Source organism: Drosophila hydei, unplaced genomic scaffold (assembly GCF_003285905.1).
Source record: "Drosophila hydei strain 15085-1641.00,03,60 unplaced genomic scaffold, DhydRS2 tig00008119-arrow-pilon, whole genome shotgun sequence".
Lineage (NCBI taxonomy): Eukaryota > Metazoa > Arthropoda > Insecta > Diptera > Drosophilidae > Drosophila > Drosophila hydei.
In genome coordinates this window covers 2,581,488-2,607,437 of record NW_022045830.1, presented here as the reverse complement: position 1 = coordinate 2,607,437, position 25,950 = coordinate 2,581,488, and the positions used below count along the sequence as shown (strand labels likewise).

Here is a 25,950-nt window from a genome sequence, read left to right as displayed (position 1 = left end):
CTGCGCAATACTCTGTTCACATTGTTATTTACAATAACTGAGGAATGCCATTCGATGCTCAATTGGAAACAGTTCGAAAAAATATATTTTTCGAAGATCGCTCAACTTTTGATCGATTCAGTTCGAAAACAGACAATTTCGAGCTTGAACCAAATTTAGAATTCTATAGTCGATAGCATTTTAACATGTTAAATTATTCGATGATTTGAACTCAAGCGAAAAAGTTCTACTTTCGGTAATTATGCGATGTTCGGTAAACATTGGAAGGTAACTGCCTATATGTTATTATCCATGGTATACTTATATCTGTTCCATATATAAAATAGTATTGTATATTTTTAAAATATATGATCATTATATATATTTAATTTAGAAATCAATACTTTGATCATTATTAATAATTTGACTTTTACTAGTTACAAAAGCGTTTATTCACATGGACAATAAGATGGATGTGATGCATACAGTGATTATATAAGGATAAGTACGGCGCATTGCTATAAGTCTGATAGATGGCCCTTGGGAGTCGGCGACGCACACTTAGTCAACCAGATGGGTCTTGACCAGCGCTACAATGGGCGCAGCAGTGGGCATATTGGGATACTCGCCAGCGCTGCCAGCGATATCTAAATGGGTGTATTTCAGCGGCTGCTTGGAGTTGACGCCATGCTTGTCGAGGCCTGTGGCCTTGATCATGAAGGCAGCAGGCACTTGGTGACCGCGCGGGGTCTTAACGGATGGCGCATTGTTGGCCTGGACGACATCCTCGCCCATGGCTTTGGCGGCATTGAAGTCGAAGTCGCATTGACGCAGCACAGAGACCTCGAATGGTTCGCCATAAGCCTGACCAGCGGCCTGCAGCCGTCGAGCGTGATCCTCCTTGGCGGCCACACTGTTGTCCACAATGATGGATTGGCCTTCGCCCGCCGAAATGAAGGCGTGGCCAGTCAACGTGGCAATGGTGAAGATATGCGGATCGGGCAGATTGCCCTCGATGGCCAGCTCCTTCATGCGACAGAGTACATCGGCCATGCACATGCGGCCCTCGGCATCTGTATTTCCGATACGGACACGCACGCCTGCACGCGAGGTAATCAGCTCGTCGGACACGTAGCACTCCTCGCCCACTGAGTTACGCACCAGGCAAAGGGCGCCAATGACATGGATGTCCTTCGGCTTCTGCTGGCTGACCACCTGCATGAAGCCGGCCACAGCAGCTGCGCCACACTTGTCGCGCGACATGCCGGCCATGACGCCTCCGGCCTTGATGTCAGCGCCGCCCGTATCATAGGTGACGCCCTTGCCCACTAGCATAACAGTCTTGCGCGCCGGGTTGGGCGGCTTATACTCCAGGAAGATAATACGCCCCTGATGCCGCTCCACAGAGTGGGCAGCACGATTCACAGCTGCGAACAGTGGATACTCCTTGTTGATCACATTCACATCGTTAATCACCTGGACGGACAGATTGGCAAACAACGGCTTAATGTAGGCCTCCACAAGTGGAGGGGCCATACGCTCCGGATCTCCGCCTCCAATGTCGCGCGCAATGAGACGACCCGATTCCAGGATCAGCGCCTCCTGCATGATCTTCTCTGCATTGGGATTGTTGATCAGCACGGAGAGTGAATTGATGCGCTGCTTCTTTGATGGGACATCCTCACGCAACTGAATGGGCTGTGGACAAGATTGGAGCGGGAAGTCAGAAAGAGATAGGGAATAGTTCTAAGGATGTTGCGATAAATCACTCAATTTACATACCACATAGAGCTCCTCGAGAGCACCGAGGACCGTGCACAGCTCCGCCTGGGAAAAGCGCTTGCTGTTGGGCACCACCAGCAGTGGCGACTGGAAGCCAGCCTAGTTGCCACAATGGAAATCTATGATCAGTATTATTTTCTAGACTATTAAATAGAGTTTACCCACCTTGATGGCGCGCTGCAGTGATTGAGCTGCCGCCTTCTGATAGCTGCGCACATCCGCATAGTCCGTTAGCTCCTCTACCGGTGCATAGATGACGGGCAGATCGAGATTCGCGGACTTGAAGCAGGAGACGACGCTGTCAAAAGCCTTATCAAAGGAGCGATGCTCCTCAAAGATGTCAGCTAGCTCCGCGGGCACGGCCCGATCAATCACACAGAGCACATCGTGGCCGGACTTGGCCAAAATATTGGATAGCTTCACAGTGCAGGGCAAAAGTCTTAAGGAAGGACGAGAGAAGAGGTCAATGAAGCAATAAATATTAAGCGGAATTTTCCATTCAGAGTTGATAACAATAGAATTGGGAGCCTTCTAATAAAGATGTTCGTTCGTGCAGGCGAGTTTTTACTGTACATATACTGTGCATTCAATTTATTTATGACTACTTAATTGCAGCACACAGTTGAAAGTTAATTGAAATGCAATTTTATCACGTCGAGCAGCAATTGCGGGCAGTTAGCAATATTTTTATTCAATTGACAGTCAACGGAGAGTGCCAAGCGATTTATGGGCGACGCCTTGCTACAGTGGGGCGTCTTGCTGATAAGAAATCAGCAGAGCCAGATTATCTCGACTTTGAAGTGCAATAAATAACTGCGGTTGGGCCAAGCGAGATAAGCTAATAACAATTATTTCAACTTGCTGCCAGATTTGCCTTCGACTCTAACAAAAAGAGCGCGATCACAGAGCTTTGCTTTCCAGTCTAGCCGGTCCTTGCAAATGGCGACACATTCATTCACTTTCCATGCAAACAGATCTCCATTTTACTTACTTCTCGAGTCCCATGTTGATGGTGTGGAGAGCGGCAACAACTGAAGCGTACGACAAGTGGAGAGTCACTGATTGGGCGCTGGGCGTGCGTTGAAAGTGTAATACAATGGAATACTGGAACTGGAAGAAGCGATAAGGCGCCGATAATGAATGTGTTTTGCTTTTAATATGTTTGATATTGCTTAAACGTTTGTGTTGACAGCGCGAATTGTTGTGTTTGATTCTAAAGCGCAGCAATCGGCTTTATATAGCGCGCCAATCGAACAAATAATAAAAACAAACAACTGAACACGACGTATGATTAATCGCTGGTATGTTATGATTGAAATTTTAGCCTGTGCATTTTGCTTACACCAACAACAACAACAACTATTGCAGTCAACTACTACTCACGTCGTCGTTGCCACAGAGCAAACGCAAACACTTGGACCGCGCGATTCTCTTGCCAGTCACGTTCACAGCGAATGAAAAATAAACGGAAACAGCTGTTGGCTGGAAGAAAGCCGGTCAGCTGTTCGCGCGTCGCGTTGCCAACTTCATTAGATTTTAAACTTTAGCTTCTTAATCTGTCTAATGTTAGTAGAAAACCATTTAAGATTGTTTAATTTAAAAGCTAATAAGAAATACTATTGATTTTTAAGTTATATTAATTGTTATGTATAATATACACTTGTAGAATTTTCGTTCTAGTTTATGGCAAGCAATTCAAAGTAAAATGAAGTCAAATCAATCATATCTGGATTTGTTTATAAATCTATAATTATTTCACATTACATTTGCTTATGCATATGCACGTAATACACTTTAATACGTGTATGTATTTCTATATGCTTTAAAATGATGTATTTCCATTAATTGATTAACTGGGTCTAAAAACACAACTTTTCCTACATGGACTATAAACTCACTTAAGTTCTTATTCTCCATTTATATAGGATTGTATATCGTTAATAAGCTGTGGCAGCTGCTTGGCTTCCAGCGCCAAAAGTTTTCTGTATGGCTTTAAGCCTCCCTCGTCCTCTGGCCAATCGCTGTCAACGTCTACCATATACTCGAAACTAAATTTGGAACGTTCGGCTAGCAGTTCCTCTTCGGCATTGGTAAACTGATCCTCGTCTGGTTTGCCCTTCTTGCCCAGCTTGCGGTGGAACTTGACCAGCATTAGCAGCGTGCCAAAGTTGAACTTCATTTTCTTGGCCTTAGCTGCTTCGATTTCTTTATGCAGATTCTGCAGCAACGGCACGGAGATCTGTGCTGGGATGTTGATGAAGCGCTCGTTGATGAGAAGGCCCACGTGCTGTTGCTCATTTTCCAGCAGATCGCGCAGCTGCTGTTGCACCTGCTTGGTGGCATGCTTAGCAGCGCGTTCTGTTAGGTATTTACGCAACTGTTCTATAACGGGCTTATCCTTCTTAACTGTTAGATTCACAACTGATGTGATGCCGAAGATGGTGTCATCCTCGACCATGTTGTCGTCCGTTTCGCTTTCGGGGCCATCATCCATGCATTGGCAGATAACGCTGCCCACAAAATTTTGAGCTGTTACAGAAAACGTTTGACTGTGATTCGGATATCAGAACTAGGAATTAACTTTACCTATGAGCAAGTCGGCCAACTGATTGCAATTGATTTGTGCACGCGGTACGAGGCGCTGCAGCAACTGTGAAATGCCCTCCGCATCTGGATCTACAGGTGCGCGTCCCTCAAATTCTATTTGTAGCTCCTATAATTGGAATATCAAAGTAATTTAGTTATTTTAAAAAGCATCATGCTTCTACCTCCTTCTCCTGGAAGGATTCCGAATCCATTCCATCGCTGTCGTCACTGTCCATATCCTCATCATCGTCTTCTTCATTATTGTCGTCGTTTTTAATATCCTCATCCTCGCTGGAGCTATTAGCATCAGCCTCATCTAGATGCTTCTTTTTGTTTGCTGACATTTTTTGTTATTTTATTATTTTCTTCTTTAAAGTAACTTAAGCAGCAAAATGTGCCGAGCCGCATTAAAAATAAAACTTCAGCTGTTTGTCAACACACGTGTTGCTTGGCGCTGCCAGACCGTTCGAATGTTATTTGTTCTTTTGAGCCGCGCTGTTCACGCTGGTTCATTGCATTTGTTCAATCTGATCAATTAATTACAACTTTTTAAATTTTATGTGTAGACAATAATGTTAATCATTGTAACATTTCTACATGTTATTTAAAATTGTTTAACAGTATACATAGAACGTCTTATAGATAGCTGTGCGCATTGTCATCATGTTTCGACGTTTTTTAGCTGCTCCTCGAACTGCTGCTGGCTCAATAAGTTGGCTTTAATATCATCGCAGTTCTCAATCTTGGGCAACAATATAGCAAAGTAGCCCGCGCCCTCTGGTGCCTGCTGCAGCTGCTTAGCATCCGTCTGTAAAGCATTGTTAACCTCTACCAACTTTCCTCGTATGCAGCTGGGAATTTTGTAGACTGTGCCCGTCTCGGTTGTCAGCAGGGCGAGCGTTGTGTCCGCCTGCAATATCATGCCGCCCTTCTTGGCCTTGCCCTTTACCACATTCTGGCTGCGATCTATATTACCCACATCGTAGCTAACAGAGGCGATGCCCTCACTAAAGGCGGGATGCGTCGGCGCCAGGCAAATGAGACAAATGCGATTGGAGTGATAGAGCACCTGGTAAGGAGCTCCACCTTTGATATAGTAGTAACGTGTAAAGAAGCGGTCCACCACGCTGGGATAGTCGGCGGTGTAACAATCAGTAATTGAGCTCACCAGCTCACCACATATCTTCTGCTCTTCATGTTGAAAGTAGTACGGGGCAAAGGGATCCTCCTCTGCTAAGCCTGCTTCAATAGGTGGCATATTTATCTAGTTGGATTCTCCCTGCAGCAGCTTCTGCTTGTATTTTTCCTGACGTTCGCGTGCCTTGGCGCGGTTCGCAGCAGACCTTGCAACACGTTCCGCCTTCAGGCACTTAACCACCTTGTCGTCGATGGAGTTGCAAATACCAATAAATTTGCCAAACGCGTTCTGAGTGCATCAAATTATGTTATGTTATGCACGTTGGAAAGACTGACTAAAGACGGATTTACTTACATTATCGTGGCAGGCTTTGAGCTCTTCTATTAATTGATTGCAGGCTGGAGTATGCAGATGTGACGACAGATCTGTGTGCATCTTCAATTGCTTACAATTTAGTGAAACATTAAGTGCAGCACTATTTATTTATTTATTTAATTTTTCGTTACTCTTACGCAAATGTGTGAATCGAACTGTTATCGATATGCCGGCGATATAATTTATACAGTCAGCTGTTTTCAAAATACTAAAAAATACCACATGCAAATAATACTCAAAAGCAACTGTTGCTTAGGTTTTTATTTTTGAAACGAATATTTGTGGTATTTTAAGATTTTATTTTATTTTATTTATTTATTTATTTGTGTATTTTACCCGCTCTCACAGTTGATTTTATATAAGTTCTCAGTTTGTCATCGATATTATATATGTAAATATCATCAATTTAGCATATTTTGTATCTCTCACATGCCTTTATATGTATATATATTTTTTTATCATTCATGCATAATTAGAAAAAAATTGATTTAACGTCTTCACTGTTTACTTTTTCTTTTACCGAAAAGTCTTATCAACTACATCATCGAAATAGGGTTGTCTCAAAAATAAGCTAACTGTTGTCTGTTGCTCAAAAATCTGTTCAAAACTCTGCTAAACTCTCGAAAAAATTAATTGTGCGCTGTTGTAACAACTAGGTTAAAAATGTGGATTGGGTCTTTGTGTTTTCTGTTTGTTAGATATCGTCAATAGTTCGCATTTTAATTGGTTTTCTGTTCGTTACATTTGCTACGCTCAGTTCAAAAATAAAAAGCTGATTTTACTCTACAAAAAAAGACTCAATGCTATCTCTCTCTCTCACTGTGCTATTCAATTCACTAAACGGTGAACGTTGTCAGTGTGTGTGGATGTGTGTGTGTGTTTACGCTCTCATTTGTGCATTAGTTTTCCCTCATAAAGCTCTCAGTTCGGTTATATTAAAAGTACAATCAGATGAAACAAAAATAAAACTCTAAAAACTTTAAAAACTCTACAAAAAAATAATAATAATCGCTCTCTTTTGTCTTACGCTGTTGTTGTTGTTGCTGTTCATGTTTGTTGTTGTTGTTTGTGTGTTCGTCAATGGTAAACAAATACGTTAACAATTGTTTGCTCTCACTTGTAGCTCGTTTTGTTGCTCTCTCTCTCTCTCTTTCTCTCTCTTTTATCTTGCTAATAGCTCTCACTCTCCATGCTGATGCAGTTACGTGTCCTTAGACAGTTACCATTCTCTCTATATATGTATGTATCATTCTCTCATTAAAACAAACTAAATGGCAGGCTTACTCCTTGACGGAGTCAATACCTCAACTCGTCTTTTTCGGCTCGGCTTGAACGTTGCTCGGCTCTGCCTGCGCCTGCCCCTCGATGCTGGCCAACGCCGCTTCGGACATTTTCTTATATTTGCCCGCCAACTCGGGCAGCTCGTAGGCAATGGCCAGATCCAGCTTGGTGATGGGACAGCCCCGGAAGTAGGTGCATGTCTCGGAGAGCTTCTTGAACTCGTACAGCGGATTCAGACGGAAGAAGTCGCGATAGACATCCGGATCGGGCAGATCGTAACGCGAGATATTGGTCAGCGTGGACAAGCCCTCATAGATATGATAGTTCTGTGGATGATCGATGATGTCATCCGCGATGCGCTTCTTGTTGCCAAACAGAGTCTTGTGGTTGTAATAGGTGTTCAAATAGCAGTCGACCATCTTGGCATGATTACGCACACGCACCTGCAATACATGCAAACATATAGATAGCTAAGTAAGCCCCATCTTCATCGGCGTCAACTCACGGCAAAGCGACGAGCGCTGGCAATCTTGTGCTCGATTCTTTTATCGATCGCTGTGCGCAGATCACGCAGGAAGGCGCGCTCCTGGGCGAGCAGCAGACGGGCCGGTGCTCCCTCCTGATAAGGATGCGTCCAGAGAGATGTGGTGTACATGAGTGGCGGCTGTGCCGACGACATCAGCGGCGATATATTCCATATGAGTGCGCCCTGCACGCGCAGCAGCTCTTCGGGCTTCACGGTGTCCGCCTTGTTCAGTATGATGCGCGTCTGATACTCGCGCCCCTTCAGCTGATCGAGTATGGCCTCGGTCTCTGGGCCCACATCCAACTTGGCTGGGTCGTAGACCAGAAAGATGATGTCGGCCCGATCGATAAACCACTGGCAGGCATCGTTAAAGGGAAAGACACGCGAGACCTGCTTGCGTACTTCGAGTATGCCAGGTATCTCAACGATGTTGACCTGAAAAACAAAATTACGAAAATTTAAAAATTCATTTACCAAATGAGTGTGCGTGTGTGTATGTGTGTGCGTGTGCTCGTGCACTACATCATCAACTTTTAGCCATTGTGTTTAGCTATTTTCGACATTTAATAACCAGAATACTATATGCGATCTTGCGCTCTTGGGCAATTTGCCAACGGCTGAGCATATCAAAAAACATATTTCCCAATCGACGAGCTGCCCTGCCAAAAGCTATTTGGGCGACAAGTTAATGCACTTAGGCAACAAGTGCATGTGCCTAGTCCACGTCTATATATACCTTTACATATCTGGTACGCATACCTTTTCGAGCAGCTTGCTCTTCATTTTCAGGCCACGTAGACGCTCCTCCAGACCCTGGCCGAACTTCTGCAGGCCCGAGAAGGTGTAGTCGGCTGCCAGCTGTGTGCCGTCTAGGACTTCCGTCTCGTTGCCCCACATTAAAATGTTGAAGTAGGCCGGCGAGGGCTCCGCTCCTAGAAAACCCCAAGAGAATTAGCCTAGACTGCCACGTCCTTATATCAGTTGTCCTTACCGGTTCTCAACGAGTTGGGCGTGTATTCATTGTCCGTCAAATAGTTGAGAATGGAGGACTTGCCGCCCGACCAGGGACCCATGAATAGAATCAACGGCTTCGAGAAGATCTCGGGATCACTGAAGTGACGATTGCTCAAGTCACGATACTTGTACAGCGTCTCCAGTGGCTTAACGGCATTCTCATAGATCTTCTTGATGTCGCGCAGAATAATCTCAGCAACGTTGTCGGTGGCCTTCTCCCGTGCATTGAACTCCTCGTCCAGCAGCAGCAACTCGGTGATATGCTGACGGCTGCGACGATTCTGTGGAATGACTCCCTCCTGGTAATAGAGGACATTGCATGAGCTACAAAGGATTGGCTTCTTGTGTCTCTCTTTGACTTACCCAGAGCAGTTCATCTTCTGGCTTGGTGTCGTCGTCGTCATCATCGACAGCATCTTCGGCAGCAACTGCTGTTGCCTCAGCCTGTGGCTCTTCAGCTTCGTCGGCTTCGGCGGATGCCTCGGCTTCTGGCTTGACAGCTTCTTCCACAGCTTCCTCTTGCTGCTCGGCAGCCACAGGTGGCTCTGCCTCTGGCTCTGGCTCTGGCTCTGGCTCTGCCTCCTCTACTGGCTCGTCTTCCTTGACTTCCTTCGGTTCCTCTTCTACAGCTGCTTCGGGCTCAGCCTCTGCAGCTTCCTCTTCCTTCTCCTCTTCAGCTGGGAACTCCTCAGCTGGACTTGGGGGTGCCTCAATTTCAACGATTGGCGCCGCATCCACCTCACGCTTGCTGCGCTTCTTCACCTCCTCCTCCTCATCATCGTCATCATCATCGGCGGTCTCGCGACTGTCGTCATGATCATTGGGTATGCCATCGCCATCCATGTCATTGTCGTGCTCATTCAGGATGCCATCGCCATCCATGTCGTCGTCCTTCTCGTTCAGCTTGTTGTCGCCATCAATGTCGTCGTCCACATTGTTTGGCACGCCATCCCCATCGATATCCATGCTCTGAGGCTCTTCCGAATTCGATAGACCATCGCCATCCACATCGTGATCCTCATCATTGTGGACGCCATCGCCATCGATGTCGCTGTCCTCTGATATGACAGAGTAGAAGAGCATTATTATTATATTTGTTTAAGGTCTGCTTTAACTTGTACTGACCATGATTCAGGGTACCATCTCCGTCAATATCTTCGTCCTCTATAAGAGTTGGATAAGTAACTGGAGAAGTCCATATCGAATCAAGAACTTACCATGGTTCACTTTGCCATCGCCATCCAGATCTTCATCCTTCTCATTGGGCAAGCCATCGCCATCCAAGTCGCCGTCCTCTAGAATTACGAAAGTATTCCGTTTGAGTAAATATATATTGGGTAATAGTGAAGATCAAGAAAAGTTTTATTAAATGAAAGTTACAAATTAATAAGGTATATAGTGGGGTATAGTAGAATGAGCCGTAGAACTGGGATTCATATGCCATACCGTGATTCAAGGTACCATCCCCATCGATATCCTCGTCCTCTGCATAGATAAAACCTTACATAATATCGTCTTCTAGACCGAATGCTACTCACCATGATTCACCAATCCATCGCCATCCAAATCCTCATCTTTTTCGTTCGGCAAGCCATCGCCATCCAAGTCGTTGTCCTCTACAGGAGAGCCAATCAATGAGTGTTCAAATGATGTCTATGAATCACCCAAAGTCTTACCCGAATTTGGTATGCCGTCGCCGTCGATGTCGCTGTCCTTCTCATTGGGTATACCATCTCCATCGATATCGTCATCCTCGTCGTTTGGTATGCCATCGCCATCGATATCATCGTCTTGGTCATTCGGTATGCCATCGCCATCGATGTCGTCATCTTCTTCATTCGGTATGCCATCGCCATCGATATCATCGTCCTTCTCATTCGGTATGCCATCCCCGTCGATATCGTCATCCTCATCATTTGGTATGCCATCGCCATCGATGTCATCGTCGTCCTCATTCGGTATGCCATCGCCATCGATGTCGTCGTCCTTGTCATTCGGTATACCATCGCCATCGATATCGTCGTCCTCATCATTCGGTATGCCATCGCCATCTATGTCGTCGTCCTGATCATCTGGTATGCCATCGCCGTCAAGGTCGTTGACGCGTTTCGCGTCCTCTGTGGAATCCACATCAGTAATTTCAACAGTTTCTTTTTCATCAATCCCACCATCATCATCGTCGTCATCGTCCCCACGAGGCTGATCGGCTTGCAGTTCTCCAGAACCATCTTTGCCCGTGACACCATCTGTGAAGTGGAGGGTTTACTGTAAGGCATACAAGTTATATGGCTGATATGGCTTGCCTGTTTTCAGTTCATTTATAGCCTTTTCAATGTAGGGTCGACATTCAGATTCGCTTGGTCCGGCATCGGCATTGGCAAACCCAACTGCAAAACAATTTCAGATCAGTATGAGGAATATGTGACAGGATCAAGCAGAAGCTTTAAACAATCAGAAAAGGCAGTAATTTTATAACTTAAGATCATGCAGGATCTGTAACGTAGAAATAAGAATTTATGCAAAAGTAGAGCTTATATTCTAGACTGATTATTTGAAGACTTTGTAGGTTCAGTTAGGAAAATCATCAAGAAGTGGATAATAATTTCTCAAGATATGAAAGTATATTAAGATCACATGGAATTTTTTGGAGCTGAGTATAGAAATATCTTGAGGAAAGTATAGAAACATTATTTAAATTTCCAGAGCAAAATAGATTTTGTTAAGATCATGCATGAATTATATAGATCTTTCCTAAGCTTTTCTTTTGTCTGTGCTTAGGATTCATGGAAAAGTTTTGGAGGCTTTTCTTTTGGATACCCAGCCTTAAAATTATTATCTGCCGCCTTCGTGTTTGATGTCAGCGCCGAGGTTATTTTATCTTTTCAAACTTGACATTATTTATTGAATAAACCCACACACACACAGACACACACACACACACACTTGCACTCACACCATGAAAAATGTTCGAATATTTATGAATTTTATTTTTAAAAGATGAGATCTCAAACAGATTTCGCTAGTCGCTGGCTTTTCAGCAAATGTGAATGGGTATATAATTTTGTTGGCCAGTCGCCCACTATATCTTAAGTTTTCCAAATCGGATTTCTCTTTCCATTGCTTGTACGCGCTCAGTTCAGTGACGTGCATACACTATATGCCATGTCCATAGGGTCCGCTCTTACTGCGAGTGCTTCATCTGGTAGACTAAGGTCGTGAATGGTGTTTGAGTGACAGGCATGTTTAAGGTCGTCGCTAATTACTTTCTCAACTGCTGACAGCTGTGTTGCCTCATGGAAGACTTGTTGGTCTGACGTTAAAGGATATCTTTGGCGCCGTTCTTCTTGTGTGTGCTCAAAATGATATTTTCGATATGCAACTCGACTGTCAGCGGGTAATTCCCTTGATTTATTTGCAAATAGTATGTGCAGCTATTTAAGTTATTTCCCATCCCATTCCTATTTATCGCATAAACAGATTTATTTATACGAATCCGTCTCGATGGCTGCTTGCATATTGTGTTTATGTTGCTTGCAATCTATTCCCAAATACTTATACATTATATAGATCATTTCTTATATCTTTTTTTCTTCGCTTATTCATTTTCTTTTCATTTTTATTTTATTTATGCTTGTTTTTGCAATCTTTTGCAAACCAAACAAAATATACACAGGCCAACACACAAACCTGGCTAGTGCACGATCCGCTCGACTATAGATACAGATACAGATACAGATACAGTCGCCGCTACAGATACTTGCTCAATACATAAAATAACTTAAAAATTCTAAATTTAAAAATATTACAAACGATGACAACGAAGAGCGAACATTTGCGGCGTTTCGCCGTACAAAATTTTTGTTGAAAAAAAACCAAAAAAAAAAAAAAAAATCAAGTGAAAGAAGAAGAAAGTGACCAACAAATGTGTCTCTGTATTTTGCGCGATCCATTGCTGTATGGGTATATTATCCAACGAGTCTAGGCCACAACATTTTAAGATAGTACACACATACACACAAATAAATATATATACATATATATATATATATATAAATCTGTATATATATATATGCTCAAAGTGTCGTCTCTGACGTTTGCACACACGCACAGCCCAAGCAAATATTTTTAAATATACGCTTAAGATATATGTTTATATATATATTTAATTTTTTTCATCTCTCTTTCACTCACACACACACACACACACTCCCTCTCTCTCTCACTCTCTTGCTCATTTTCTTATACAAATTGCATAATGCCTGCGCAAACGCTAGCCACTGGGCCAACGCAGAAAAAGACCGTTATTTGCTTATATAACACGCACATGTAGATAACTGTTTGGTAGGATAGATCCTTTGGCACTCACCATTATTGGAAACGGCGATTAACGTAAGTCCCAGCAGGAACCAAAGTGTTAAACGCCCCATAATAATCAAATCAACAAATTATCCTTGAGTTTTCCCAGTGTGGTTAGCACGTTAGCCACGTCATAAATTCTCCTTTTATTCTTTCGACTTTTTCCCGTAATTATGTATAATTAGGAAAAAATATAAATATATTTAAATAATTATAAATCACTTGCTCGTATTTCGCATATATTTATATCCACCATATATGCGCTCGTTTAAATGCACTGCATGAAAAGGGTAAGAAATTATGAATGCTCTAGATTATTTTTCATATTTGAGAATAGGCTATAAGCTATAAGTCTCTATACATATATATTTTTATATATAATCTGTGCATATATATATTTATATATATATCAACTAATTAGGCTCGTACAAATTTGTCACACTTTTTGTGGATTTTTAGAATTTTGCACTGTTTTCGATTTTTATTTAATTTTATTTGTTTTCACTTTTTTTTTCTTAATATTTTTTCGCGTTAGCTAGCCTTTTGCAAATTTTAACCAACAATCGTCGGCTGGGTAATCCTTAGTGTCCCTTGCGACGATTGTCAGCTAAATAATTTGCTTATTTCTGGCCCGTCGTCTGTGCACGGCGTGTGCGATTCGTTTTTTGAAATAATCAGCACAGATTTTAGCTATATCTATTTTCTGGCATTTCTAAAAAGCAAGCAAGAAATTTTAGAAATTAATTTCTGTTTTTTTTTTCTTTTGTCTTTTGTTATTCTAGGTATATTGCGTACACGAGTATACGAGACGATCTCTCCCGGTCCAAAACCAATTCGTAACTCAACATGCATATACCATGAATTTACCTTGTGACCGCGAAAATTATTTCATTTTTATATTTTCGTAGCGAAAATGTTGTCAAAAGCACAGCGCCAACTAAAATTTATCTCTCTGGCAGATGCTCCCACAGAGAGTGTGTGAGTGAGAGAGCGATTGCGGGAAATTAATGTGGACAGTCGAAGGAAGTAGCGGCGTGGGCCTAAAAACAGCAGCTGGGGCAATTCTTAAGTTAAGGGAAATATTAGTTGATTGAGCAAAGGACTTAAGTCAATCAACGAGCAAAGCAAGAGAGATTAAGTAGGGAAGGGAAATAATGAGACCCGTAGTAGGCAAACGTTGATGGCTGAAAACCATTAATAATAAGGAACTTTTTAAAGGGAAATATTGTAAGGAAAAATTGAGCACAATAGGTGAGCCAGTTTCTAGACTGTGCCTAGAGTGAGTGAGAGCGAAGAGGAAATTATTTTTGAAGCTCCGCCTGTTTGAGGGCAGCATTGACAAGGGAAATTTTAATTATAAGTACTATCATAAATTACTCAAATTATCCCTTGATATAAAATTATATTCAATTTGATTCCATTTTCGAAATCAGCAAAAATAATATGTATTTTCCATATAATATTTACAATGTCCTTAGCACACTTTCGAATATCTCCATTTTGGAATTTTTATTTATAGACAAGGATTTTTTCATTTCAAGCAGATCACACAAAGCTTAAGAGCAAGAGCGAACAATAGAAATTATGTAGTATGTAGAGTGAAAGCTGGCACATTCACCCATATAAACCTCATGTAGTTCTCGTTATTTAGAGCGCTGCGATTTATTTCTTGTCACAAATGATTAAATATAATGCAATTTCTTTCTCTTTCGCTCTCCCACGACAACGCTCTCTTGCTACACCGTGGGAATTCAGTTGTAAAATATGAAAATTAGATTTCTTGTAGCATTTATCACCGTTCATTAATATGCTTGATTGCACGAACAGCTGTTGGATGTGTGGTTCGGTTCCAAGGCGACGCATCGATTCAGACAACTGCAAAATGCTTTAAAGTCTCCCAAAATTATATTTTTATAGAGCTATGACATCGCATGGCTGATTATATAATTCGATGCAGGCTCTTCAACTAATATTGTCATGACTTTTTTACCATAAAAATCATGTCTTAATATTAAAATAAAATGTTCTAAATTTTTCAAAAATCTTTAATCTGGGATATATGTTATTTGTATATATAATGTTTTCCGGCTCATTTAATGCAGATTTTATGTTATATTAAATTTTTATTGCTTTCGTCTGGGCGAAAGTAATACAATTTATCATATCAATCTGCGAAGGCTATTTCTTTATAAATATTTGGAAGCTAAGAGCTATCACTCGCTAAAAATAGTTACCTCAACTAATGTAATAAATAGGTTTTAAATAGTTCTGTATAAGAAATTGGTCCAAGCTGCGGCACTAGTGGGCCTCATTTTCATGATCTTTATTCTTCATGTGGGTGCAGTAGTACCGATCGCTGTTCTCAATCCAATCGCAAACGTTGAGCACTGTGTGGAACGCTGTGCCCTCCTTGCACTCAAATTCCACGGGCTTGCCATGCACGCAGCGGAAGTACTGGATGGAGGAAAGGAAATAGACATATATTGATATGGATGTAGTAAATAAATAGGTCGATTGAATCTGGTATAGTAGAGCTTCTAAATGTGAATCTTATTTAATGGGGTCTAAATCAATTTTAAATGGATTTTTAAGGTCAAGTGAACCTAAGTCAACTAAAAGTGTTTTAGCTGTGATTGCCGACAAGGAGTTACCCGACACTCCAGACAGAGGCCTTACCCTCCTGCCTATCAGCAGCTAGTTGCTTACTCCCAAGCTGCACTGCTCAGTCAAAGCATTTTTAGACCTGGCCCTAATCCTTACCTTTCTACAGTTGGGATGCGGCACAAAGTCCCGATTGGTGCAGTCAATCTCGCTGGCATCGAAGGCAACGCCGTTCTGTTCGACTTCTGGATCGAGAATCTCCTCTGGCTCTTCTGTGGCGCTGGGTGCAACGGTTGTGGTCGTAGTCGTCGTTGTGGTCGTCTTCTTGGGCTTCTTGGGTTTCTATAAACAGAGCATGTTAATGAAATTCGCAAGTATAAATAGTGGGCCTGCTATGTGCCCACCTTTGTGGTGGATTTCTTGGTGGTGCTGCTCACAGCTGGCAACGGCGCTGACGTTGGGCTGACTGGCGTTGACGTTGGTTTTGGCTTCGGTTTCGGTTTACGCGTCGTCGTGGCCATCGGCTGCAGCTGCGCCTCGTCGGGATTGGGCGGCGTGGCGGGTGGCTTGGCCCATTCAGGCTGCAATGCGAATTGCTCATTAGCTTTCACTGTGTTGCTATCGCACACTTGGCAGCTGGCCCACTTACCCGCGGCGTTGTCTCGCGCGTCGGCTCCGGCACCTTGTAGTGCCTCATATTGTTGTAGAGTATTTGCATTAGGCCATTCTTGGGACCGCACAGCCCGTGGAAGTCGTCCATGTCAATGGCCCAAGTCATCGCGCCCGCATAGCCCTTGGCCTTGATGAAGTCCATTTTGATCTGGACCGACGCCTCGTTCTCGTAGCCCACCCACTGCGTGTCCTTGTAGGTGTAGGGCACCATGCCCGCATCATCCCACTCCACGGTCCAGCCCTTCGACTTGTCCATGACCTCTGTGCAGATCTCGTAGTAGGCCAGAAAACCACTCGCATTCGTATAGGGCCCTGGTGCCCCGCCGCCCGCCTCCTTGTTGATGTAGGTGCCCATGTTGTAGTTCTTGTTCGAGTTGCTCAGCGTGAAGGTGCGACCATAGAAGGGCACACCCACCACCAGCTTGTTAGCCGGGCAGCCCATCTCCTCCCACAAAGCCAGCCCATCATTCTAGAAAGGCGAAGATAATTATCCCGGCACAGCATTGCCTCCCATGCCTCACCCACTTACCACATTGAGCCGCTCGTAGGCATATTGATCGTGCTTGCGCTTGTACAGCGGACTATGCACGTCCGCAAAGCCAGCCCAATTGCCGCGCAGGTCGTAGGTCATGGCGTGTATGGCATCCAGCAGCCTGTGGATTAGTTAAGCGGCAGTTAGAGTACCGAATCTTGGCTGGCTTCAAGCAACCACTCACTCGCACAGCTCGGGCACATGGTAGCCCTCTTGCAGGCGGAACTTGGCCACTGGCACCGCCATTGTTATCTCCCAGCCACGGCCCTCACGGTCGAAGGCGCGTCGCAGCTCCTGCACGAAGTACAAGAACTTGTCCTTGTCGCCATAGCTGCCGCCGCGATCCGTGGCGCCCGGATATTCCCAGTCCAGATCGAAGCCATCGAAGTCGTATTCCTTCATGAACTGCACCACGCTGCGTATGAAGCTCTGACGTTTCTCGCGCACCGCCGACATCCGCGAGTACTTGGAACCGCCTTCCGCCCAGCCACCCACAGCAATCTGCAGCTTGAGCTTGGGATGCGTCTGTCGCAGCTGCGTAAACTTGCGGAAGCCCTCCTGATCCACATCCAGCTCGGGATCTATGACCAACACATCCCAGCTCTCATCATTCACGCCAATAAAAGAGTAGACCAGATGCGTGCACAGATCAGCGGGCACATCCTCCAGGCCATAACGTCCAATGCCTGGACGATAAACGGCCCAGTTGCTGAAGTAGCAGACAATGCGCGCCGGCTGCTCGTTGGCCAGGATCAGGGCGGGCACGCCCAGCAGCAGCAGCAGCAGCAACATGAGATGATGTTGCACTGCCGGCAAAATTAAGAAATGGGGTAGAATTTAAGACAAGAGTTTAGATTATAGAGAAAACCAATTGGAGAGCTTGAGCACATGAAATTATGTTTCTATTATTATATAAATAATAAAATAAAATAATTCATTTGTATGCTCTGAGATCAAAGCCTTTAGAGAATCTAGTTATTTCAATAAATAAATTATTTCAATAAATTCAAATTAAAATAGAAACATTTACCAAATGAATTTAAGCTTGAAATAAAAAATTAATTTAAAATAAAAACAAATTTATTAAATATGAATTAGAATAAAAAATCACTTGATTAAAAATTGTGAGAGATTTAGTTAAAAAACATTTAACTCTTAAATATGAATTAGAATAAAAAATCACTTGATTAAAAATTGTGAGAGATTTACTATTTAAAATATTTAACTCTTTAATTAATCAAATTCTATATAAAATGCCAAATTTAGAGATCATTCAAGATGCAGTGAAATGGCAGTCGCATCAAAGGCATTTGCTGATAATATGTATATATATATAATATATACACAGCTACAGCTTTGCTTTGAATAACAAATTGAGCTGGAAAATAATAATGCCCAATGCAAGAGTATAAATAGAGCGAACAACTCAATTAGCTAAAAATAGTTCATCAAATAAGAATAAATTTGTTATTTTTGCATCTCTTTTTGGGGGCTTTCGCTCAAGTTGATCAAAATAAATGCGATCGCTGAGCACCCTGAGAAGGCAACGTTTAGCCACTTAATATTTGATATTTAATGTCGCGTCGAGCACATTCTCCGAAATGGTAGTTACGATGTTACGACTTGTTTTTCAAGATCCACGCGACTTGCATGCGTAAATAACGAGCGAACATGACGAAAGCATTGGATGCATCCGAGTTTTTTGGGCGTGCTAAGGCTATGTGACCATAATGCTGCACATAATCCGAGACTGGCGACGAGTTCATTCACCGAATATGTGAAGTATATATATATATATATATATATAGATTTTGTATACTCTTAGATCGCCGCGCTTGCTTAGTATGCAGAGCGAGCCTTACCCATTTCTTAATGCTAAAAACTCGGCAATAATACTCGATACTCGATTATACGATTTTACGAACTGGAACGGGGATATACGCAGACGACGATGAGTTGATGCGGCGCTTGTTTGGCGTCAAATGACAGTCAAAGTCGGCTCGAGCGTTGCTTTTATAGGTTGCTTCTGGATTGCGGCATTGGCATTGGCTTTGGCGTTGGCGTTGGCGTTCTGGTCCGGTTCTTGGAACGAGCGAGCCTCTTTGTTCCTGGCCAGAGTGCGTGCGAGGCAAAGATTTGTGGCTTGTTTTGCTTTTGGTTTTTGATTTCGACGACTGTCTGAAGCTGAGGCTGTGCTCAATTCGAGATATCTCGACTTTCTTTCCATTTGTTTTGCTTTGCTTTGTTTTGCGATCTGAACTGATTGAAGCGGGTTTGTTTATGTTCTAGAATAACCAATGGATAAACCCGTTTCGGATAACACTTCCGCTGCTCATCCTGGCATGAAAGTGCGTAAGGCAAATGGAAAAGGAGTTCATTGGCCCGGCGCTAATGTGCTGATAAGTTGTCTGAGACGATAATGCACTTAGAGAACATGCTGGGTAAGTTGTACTCAAAATGGAAACGAAATGTTTTAGTCTGGGAAAAATTATTAAATATTTCCAAATCATTTTTATAAGACTTAATTATTTAACATATGAAAGTTTAGTTGAAGTATGCAAATCAGAATTATCTGATACTAAACTGAAAAGTAAATTCGATTCCAGTTATGCCCAATAGTTTCTCTGAGTGCATACACTTAATGGTTTATCAGTTAGCTAAGCCCACTGCGTAAGTCAATGCCCAATGTGGAATCCTCTGTGGTTGTGGAAGTGGTTGATGCTGTGGTTGCAGGCGCTGCCGTTGTTTTGCTTGTTGGCGGCGCTAGGCTACTTGAGGTGAGCTCTGTGGATTCTTGCTGGTTTTCTATAAGCAAATGCATAAACTGATATCACATATTCTGAAAGCCAAGCACTTAGACTCACCATTAAAAGGCGCCAATGGAACTTTATACTGAGGCTGATTGTCGTCGTTTCCATGAGCAGGAATATCAAAGTCAATGTTGGGAATGTAACCAGATCCGTAGCCTTGCCCATGCCCATGCCCATGCCCGTGTCCATAGCCACGTCCATGACCATGCCCATGTCCATGTCCATGACCATAGCCGAATCCAGGCCTAGGGCCATAGCCAAAGCCGAAACCAAATCCATAGTTAGGGTCAAATCCATGTCCAGGCCAATGCTTGCCATGTCTGCCACAGAGCGCAGGTTCATCCACATCGTGGCGTCTTGGGCGCCTCACGGCTGCCGTTGGCGCTGATTCATCGGCCCATAAATCCTGACTGGTATACGCACTGCAAGTGGAAACAGCATTTAGACCAAGGCTTTAAGCCATGCTAACACATATACATACGGATTCTCGATGGCCGGAGCAGCCAGCAAGAGCAGCACTTGCTGCAGGCCTATCACAGCCAGCAGCATCAACTGTGTGATATATGCAGAGGAAGATTAAGATTTGAGAAATGTCACAACTACGACTCTATAAAGAAATGCACAACTTACAAAAGTGGCGCTGGCTGGGATCGACATTGGGTATTATCTGAGCTGAACTTCGCTTCTTAAGCGGACGATGCCAACTGACGACTCACTTAATTCCGCACAGTTAATGCGTCGACAATGGGTTTTTTTTAATATACATATGTATGTGTACATATCTGTATGTGTTTATATATATATCTCTTGCTATTTGAGCCGCGTTCACTCAGAGTTTTGAGCTTTTTTAATGCGCATCATCAGCAATAAAAGCAACAAAATCAACCATAACAACTATAGGCCAATCAGGTTTAATGTTGTTTCAGGTTTCTCGACAGCTACGTACCAGACTCACTTTATATACATCTCATCTGTCTGCCAGTATATACCCTACAATACTCATTAAATGTGCGATAATTAACTTAGAGCGCGTTTGGTCCACTCTAATCGCTGCCTGAATACAACTAATTTGCTTGATAATTATTGCCTACGTGCGAACAGCTCCATCATATATCCAAAGATTATTCTATTCTCAGCAAATTTCTTTCTTTTGTTTTTAAAATGTTTTAATCAAAATTTAATGTGTTCGCAGCTAATGGCATCTGCTCCATGGTCACGATTATGCTAATCGGATGTAAGACTTTGATAACGCAGTTTATTTTTTTTAGAAAGTTATCGAATGCTCTACATTTCACATACAGCTTAGCGTGCCACTCCCCCCACCTTTTGGCAGCGCCACCTGTCAGCCAAAGCCAATTGGCCTATACGCCCACACGCGCCACTTTTTGCGCATGTGTGTGTGTGTGTGGCCTCTGTTTGTCATGCTGAAAGTGTTGTGCCTTATTCGCTTTCTGTTCTGTTTTCATACCCTGTAAGCTGAAAGTGTTTGATAAGGTGTCTGCTCAATTTACTAATTTTTTACTAATCTAATTTAGAATGTAGTCTCTGCAATAGTCTAACGATTTTGATTGATGCGTCGATGGATATACTTCTCTGTAAGCTAGAACATTTCATGGATATTTTGACTGTAGGATATTTTAGACAAACATTGAGGGTATATTTGAGTCGGTCATTCATTGATTAAACACTTCCACATGTTGCTCGAAGTCCTATCTGAATGTATATATAGCTAATTTTAAGAATAATATTTCGGGCTATTTCAGATAGATTTACAGGGTATATATTAGTGAGTCATTCGCCTGCTACATGTTGACATGGTAAGCCATCTGTATGTTTATCCACTTCACTTACATATTTCAGGTATAATTCAGCGTCTCATACAGGGTATATACAAGTCGGTCATTAATGCTTTAAACGCTTGCACATGCTACTCAATGGCATATCTGATTGCGTATATCTCTAACTGAAAGAAAATATAATAGAAGGCTCTATATGTAGGGTATATATATATATATATATATATATATATATATATATATATATATATATATATATATATATATATATATATATATATATATATATATATATATATATATATATCTATATATATTATATATTATATATATATTATATATATATATATATATATATATATAATATATATATATATATATATATATATATATATATATATATATATATATATATATATATATCTATATATATCATATATCTATATATATATATATCTATATATATATATATATATATCTATATATATATATATATATATATATATATATATATATATATATATATATATATATATATATATATATATCTAAGGTTTATATATAGAGTACACATAAGTCGATCATTGGCTCTTTAATCATTTCAACATGCTGCTTTATAAACCATCTTCATGTTAATCTACTAAAACAGGGCATCTATAAGTCGGTCATTCGTGCATTAAGCATATCAAGAGGTTGCTCTATGGGCTTGTCCGGCGTCTTGTTGTCGTTATCGGCGCTGCTCTACGCAGCCTTTGTGTGTTTCATTGTGATTCATGCCGGGCTCTGCGTTTGTCATCGTTCGTTCGTCTCTATTTTAAATAGAGTCCACATTGATCTTGAAAAAGTCGCTGACAATTGACGCGAAATCCCCGTAGCCCAGCCTTTGACTCTTCCTGTTCCGCAACCTTCGGTTGTAACTGGGCGCAATGAATGAATAAATAATTTAATTTGAATTGTCAACTATATTTCTTTATTGATAACATTTATCTCGTCTTTTCGCAGTTTTCAAATTTTTTTTCCGTTTTTCTTTTTGTATATTTTCATTTTCGTTAAACATTTTTCATATTATGTCATACATGGTGTCTATGTTATGTATTAATGCAATAAATATTTAATGTTTTCTCATTCTGTGGAATATGCGTGCAATACATAGTCGAATATATAAGTATGTATGTATGTATGTATGTGTGTGTGTAAGCCAGAACTAGCATATCAATTGACTTGGCTCGAACTAAGGGCAAAAAAGGGGGTTTACATTTACATATAGCACCGCGAAATGTACAAATCATTTAAGTTTATTTGTTTATTAATAATAAAATAATTGTAATTATATTTATTGGATGAATATTGAGAGCTTGGCGCAAATGAATAAACTAAAGAACTTAGCATTAAATAAAAAACTTAAAACTTTTAACAATTTTAAATTAAGAACTTAAAATACTTTTTTTTGTACAATTTGCTTGATTTTCTTTTCGTAATATATTTTTTAAATTTTTATATATATATATGTTTTTTATGTATATTTAACAATTTATCGTTGTGTGTTTACTATATGCATATATAATTTTATTTATTGGTGTAGCATATGATATATCTTCTTCTTTCAGCTCTTCCTCTTCCCCTTCCCCTTCCTCTTCTCTCACTTTTTAAATAACTTTAAAAGTTATACAGACATTAACATTGAAATTGCATTTGCGCTTGTGTAGTTTATAATATTTTATCATTGACTTTTTGTTTTCACGTTTTTTCATACATTCAAATATTTTCTTTTCATATAATTGCCTGGGTAATTGACCTACATTTAAATAATTGTTTATTTATATGATTTATTAATGTCTTTATTTATTAATACAATGCAAACGCTTGGTTAATTTTTAACTAATATGTGCATGTTTTTTTATATATAATATATATATATATAATATTATATTTTATGCTTTTAGATAGTTTTTGTGATAGGTACATTTGAAATATTGCCAAGTTGTGAAATGCTTCGAAAGTGCGCCGTTATTTGAGCTGTGGCTTGACTGATTTTTGATCATATATATATACACTGTAGATATATATATATATAGTATAGTTTAGATATGGATACCTAACTACCATTTGGTGCCTTTTGTTGTTGTTTGCTTTTGATTTTAGTTGCGATCTTAAAAAGTTCTATCAAATGCAATAATTGGCTTCAAAATTGTTTTTGTTGTTGTTGTTGTTTCTGTTGTTGTTGTTTGGGAGGTTTTGGTTTTAAAATGCGCTACTTTTCACAAAAAGTCTGTCGTAAAAGTCTTTAAAGTTATTGTTTTTAGTTACCAAACACATGCCATAAAAGTGCTTTACGCCTTCGATATATGTATATATATATATATATATATATATATATATATATATATATATATATATATATATATATATATATATATATTTGTCAGAGCCCGCACAGGAACGTGTACATGTTTACACTATACAACAAAAGTATTGACGCGTTGTAAACCGGATACGGCTGGACTATGCTAAGCGACAACAGTCAATAAACTGTACTATATATGTATGTAATTTGTTTATAGAGAACGTTGCTTTAACATTTGATGTAATTGCCATCGTTTATATTGATTAATAACACGCTTAATGATATGTTGCATCTTTATGTAGTATATATATATATGTGTATATATATATATATATATATATATATATGTATAATAGAGTGTGAGTAAGCATAAATATTTCGCCTAAAATTCGTTTAATTAATGTGTATCGTTCATATGGATTTTTCTTTTATATTTCTTATATTTTCGTCCGCTTCTTGCTATTTTTTGATATCTTTAAAATTTGTTGTTCAGTCAATTAAGAATTGATACGATTTCGATTTAAATTTTGGTTTTTAGCAAAGTTTCTAGTTTGATTTTGTTGTTTGAAGATAAATGCAGCTGTTATTGTGCTTATTTATTTATATATATATTTTTATAATATATATAGATGGATATATATATCTATATAGAATCGCCTCGTTTCGGTGTGGCTGTTGCGCTTAACTGTAAAAGTTGTCGCGCTGCTGATATAACGGCAGTGGTTCACTTGGCGACTCCGAGCGGCGCTCCTCATCGCTGCCCTGGCCGCCTTGCCCATTGGCTGACTTCGACATGGCTTTCTCTGTGAAGAGATAACATAGAGAATATATGTAGAAAGCGTAATTAGTTAGCAGTTCGAGGCCCAAAAACCTTCCCAAGCGTGCTGTAAAAAGTTGGACGAAAAAAAGGCTGTAGAAAACCTTTTTGTTAATAAACATAAATATATATGTTTGTCTTTGCTTTGTTTACAGTATTTATGTGGTTGTTGTTGTTGTTGCTGTTGTTGGCAAGGTCTCTTATTAATGTTGTTGTTATTGTTGTTGTGTTTTGTAGCTATGGAGCGTATACTTACTCGTCTCGTGAGCTTTGTTGGACTGATTTAGTTTGTGTATCTTTTCTCAATATTTTACGCAATTTTTGCAAGTGCACAAATTTTGTTTAATTAAATTTGGAGCTGGTTAAGTAAGCTTTGGCGAAATTCTTGTTGCAATTTTTTTATTGAGCTTCGTTAAAGCTATAATTGAAAGCCATTAGCTCCTTGCATAATAAAATAACTTTTAAATATTGTTTAAAGTTTTCTAAATCCTATTTAAGTATAGAAAGAATTTGAAACAGTTTTTTCTATCAATTCTTATAAGACTTGGCATCATATTTACTTCTTAGTTCTTGCTGTATGCGTATGCATGTAGATATGCAGATATGTATACAAACATATCATATTTGAACTGAATTTATAAATAAAGATTGTCTCTTTAAATGTTTTCTTCATAAAACGTAAATAGGCTTGCTTTTTAGCAATTTAAGCCACGTTTGGTTTTATATCATATATCTGTTAACTATTAAAAAGAATTGATTGAAACCAATGAAAACTTTGCTTGACTGATAACACACGACAACATGTTGCTAGAGTCGTGAAGCTAATTTGAGAGCAGTTGCAATGCAACATCCTATCCCAGTTGCTCTATTTACCATATGTGGCAGCTGCCCACTTTCAATTGTTTAAGAGCATCTGCTCACTGCTTACAAAGCAGCTAAAAACTTTGCTTTATGTCTAATAGAAATTTACAATTGAAGCTTGTATAAACTCTTTCAATGTTTGTCTGTCACCTAAATCAGTTTGTATATGTTTCCTTTGCACAAACTTCCAATAGATTTGCAGTGTGTTGTGTTATTTTGCCTTTTACATTCTCTAAAGTGCCTTTTGGTGTATCTCTACAAACTCTATGATTGTTTGCTTATGTATGTGTGTGTGTGTGTGTGTGTTTCTGTTTGTGTTTGATTGTTTTGTCGTCTTGTATACTAAGTGTTCATATTTCATATGTGATTTTTATATATATTTTTTATGCTTATATTACAAGCGCGTGCGTGCTGATTAGTTAGGCCAATTCAAAGCTAATAAACTAAGTTTTCCAAATAAAGCGAAGTATAATAAAAACA

General features: G+C 40.4%; 8 protein-coding genes across 17 annotated transcripts in view; all 8 read right to left on the bottom strand.

Annotated features, from left to right (window-relative positions):
- Positions 1-407: 407 nt before the first annotated feature.
- On the bottom strand, positions 408-3,345 carry LOC111594519 (putative aminopeptidase W07G4.4). 2 transcript variants are annotated; one of them, XM_023307847.2, is made up of 5 exons: positions 3,145-3,345; positions 2,753-2,871; positions 1,927-2,200; positions 1,762-1,860; positions 408-1,677 (listed from the first exon to the last, which is right to left on the bottom strand). In XM_023307847.2, exons 2-5 carry the CDS (start codon positions 2,764-2,766, stop codon positions 541-543), a joined length of 1,524 nt encoding a protein of 507 aa, XP_023163615.1. In that variant the 5' UTR covers positions 2,767-2,871; positions 3,145-3,345; the 3' UTR covers positions 408-540. The 2 variants fall into 2 exon arrangements, with proteins under 2 accessions (XP_023163615.1, XP_023163617.1); XM_023307849.2 differs by lacking the exon at positions 3,145-3,345 and having other exon boundaries at positions 2,753-3,100.
- Positions 3,346-3,625: 280 nt separating this feature from the next.
- On the bottom strand, positions 3,626-4,805 carry LOC111594520 (protein BCCIP homolog). The gene is made up of 3 exons (XM_023307850.2): positions 4,530-4,805; positions 4,348-4,474; positions 3,626-4,290 (listed from the first exon to the last, which is right to left on the bottom strand). The coding sequence occupies exons 1-3, from the start codon at positions 4,689-4,691 to the stop codon at positions 3,668-3,670; spliced, it is 912 nt and encodes a 303-aa protein (XP_023163618.2). The 5' UTR covers positions 4,692-4,805; the 3' UTR covers positions 3,626-3,667.
- A 116-nt stretch (positions 4,806-4,921) lies between these two features.
- Positions 4,922-5,626, bottom strand: LOC111594521 (protein Abitram). Its single transcript, XM_023307851.2, has one exon. It carries the CDS (start codon positions 5,603-5,605, stop codon positions 5,009-5,011), a length of 597 nt encoding a protein of 198 aa, XP_023163619.1. The 5' UTR covers positions 5,606-5,626; the 3' UTR covers positions 4,922-5,008.
- LOC111594522 (COX assembly mitochondrial protein 2 homolog) lies at positions 5,591-6,065 on the bottom strand. Its single transcript, XM_023307852.2, has 2 exons — positions 5,840-6,065; positions 5,591-5,773 (listed from the first exon to the last, which is right to left on the bottom strand). The coding sequence occupies exons 1-2, from the start codon at positions 5,918-5,920 to the stop codon at positions 5,612-5,614; spliced, it is 243 nt and encodes an 80-aa protein (XP_023163620.1). The 5' UTR covers positions 5,921-6,065; the 3' UTR covers positions 5,591-5,611.
- Positions 6,066-6,870: 805 nt separating this feature from the next.
- On the bottom strand, positions 6,871-13,899 carry LOC111594506 (sarcalumenin). Of its 4 annotated transcripts, none has more exons than XM_023307819.2 (14): positions 13,833-13,899; positions 13,048-13,314; positions 10,985-11,068; positions 10,850-10,927; positions 10,358-10,798; positions 10,220-10,297; positions 10,128-10,166; positions 9,899-9,976; positions 9,807-9,845; positions 9,045-9,739; positions 8,659-8,980; positions 8,427-8,599; positions 7,647-8,102; positions 6,871-7,584 (listed from the first exon to the last, which is right to left on the bottom strand). In XM_023307819.2, exons 2-14 carry the CDS (start codon positions 13,106-13,108, stop codon positions 7,165-7,167), a joined length of 2,964 nt encoding a protein of 987 aa, XP_023163587.2. In that variant the 5' UTR covers positions 13,109-13,314; positions 13,833-13,899; the 3' UTR covers positions 6,871-7,164. The 4 variants fall into 4 exon arrangements, with proteins under 4 accessions (XP_023163587.2, XP_023163590.2, XP_023163588.2 ...); XM_023307822.2 differs by having other exon boundaries at positions 13,048-13,195; positions 13,833-13,857; XM_023307820.2 differs by lacking the exon at positions 13,833-13,899 and adding an exon at positions 13,467-13,497.
- A 1,194-nt stretch (positions 13,900-15,093) lies between these two features.
- Positions 15,094-19,251, bottom strand: LOC111594459 (endochitinase). Its single transcript, XM_023307756.2, has 7 exons — positions 18,705-19,251; positions 17,027-17,648; positions 16,840-16,963; positions 16,288-16,779; positions 16,043-16,219; positions 15,798-15,980; positions 15,094-15,491 (listed from the first exon to the last, which is right to left on the bottom strand). The coding sequence occupies exons 1-7, from the start codon at positions 18,706-18,708 to the stop codon at positions 15,336-15,338; spliced, it is 1,758 nt and encodes a 585-aa protein (XP_023163524.2). The 5' UTR covers positions 18,709-19,251; the 3' UTR covers positions 15,094-15,335.
- Positions 19,252-19,324: 73 nt separating this feature from the next.
- Positions 19,325-20,364, bottom strand: LOC111594583 (annexin B11). The gene is made up of 4 exons (XM_023307941.2): positions 20,283-20,364; positions 20,134-20,204; positions 19,707-20,074; positions 19,325-19,647 (listed from the first exon to the last, which is right to left on the bottom strand). The coding sequence occupies exons 1-4, from the start codon at positions 20,307-20,309 to the stop codon at positions 19,496-19,498; spliced, it is 618 nt and encodes a 205-aa protein (XP_023163709.2). The 5' UTR covers positions 20,310-20,364; the 3' UTR covers positions 19,325-19,495.
- Positions 20,365-24,155: 3,791 nt separating this feature from the next.
- LOC111594604 overlaps positions 24,156-25,950 on the bottom strand; it is a 63,948-nt gene continuing 62,153 nt past the window's right edge. For all 6 annotated transcript variants that reach the window (XM_030224886.1, XM_030224885.1, XM_030224883.1 and 3 more), the window contains one exon: positions 24,156-24,595. In XM_030224886.1, the coding sequence (XP_030080746.1) occupies positions 24,474-24,595 (122 nt within the window). In that variant the 3' untranslated portion in view covers positions 24,156-24,473. The remainder of the gene's footprint in view (positions 24,596-25,950) is intronic.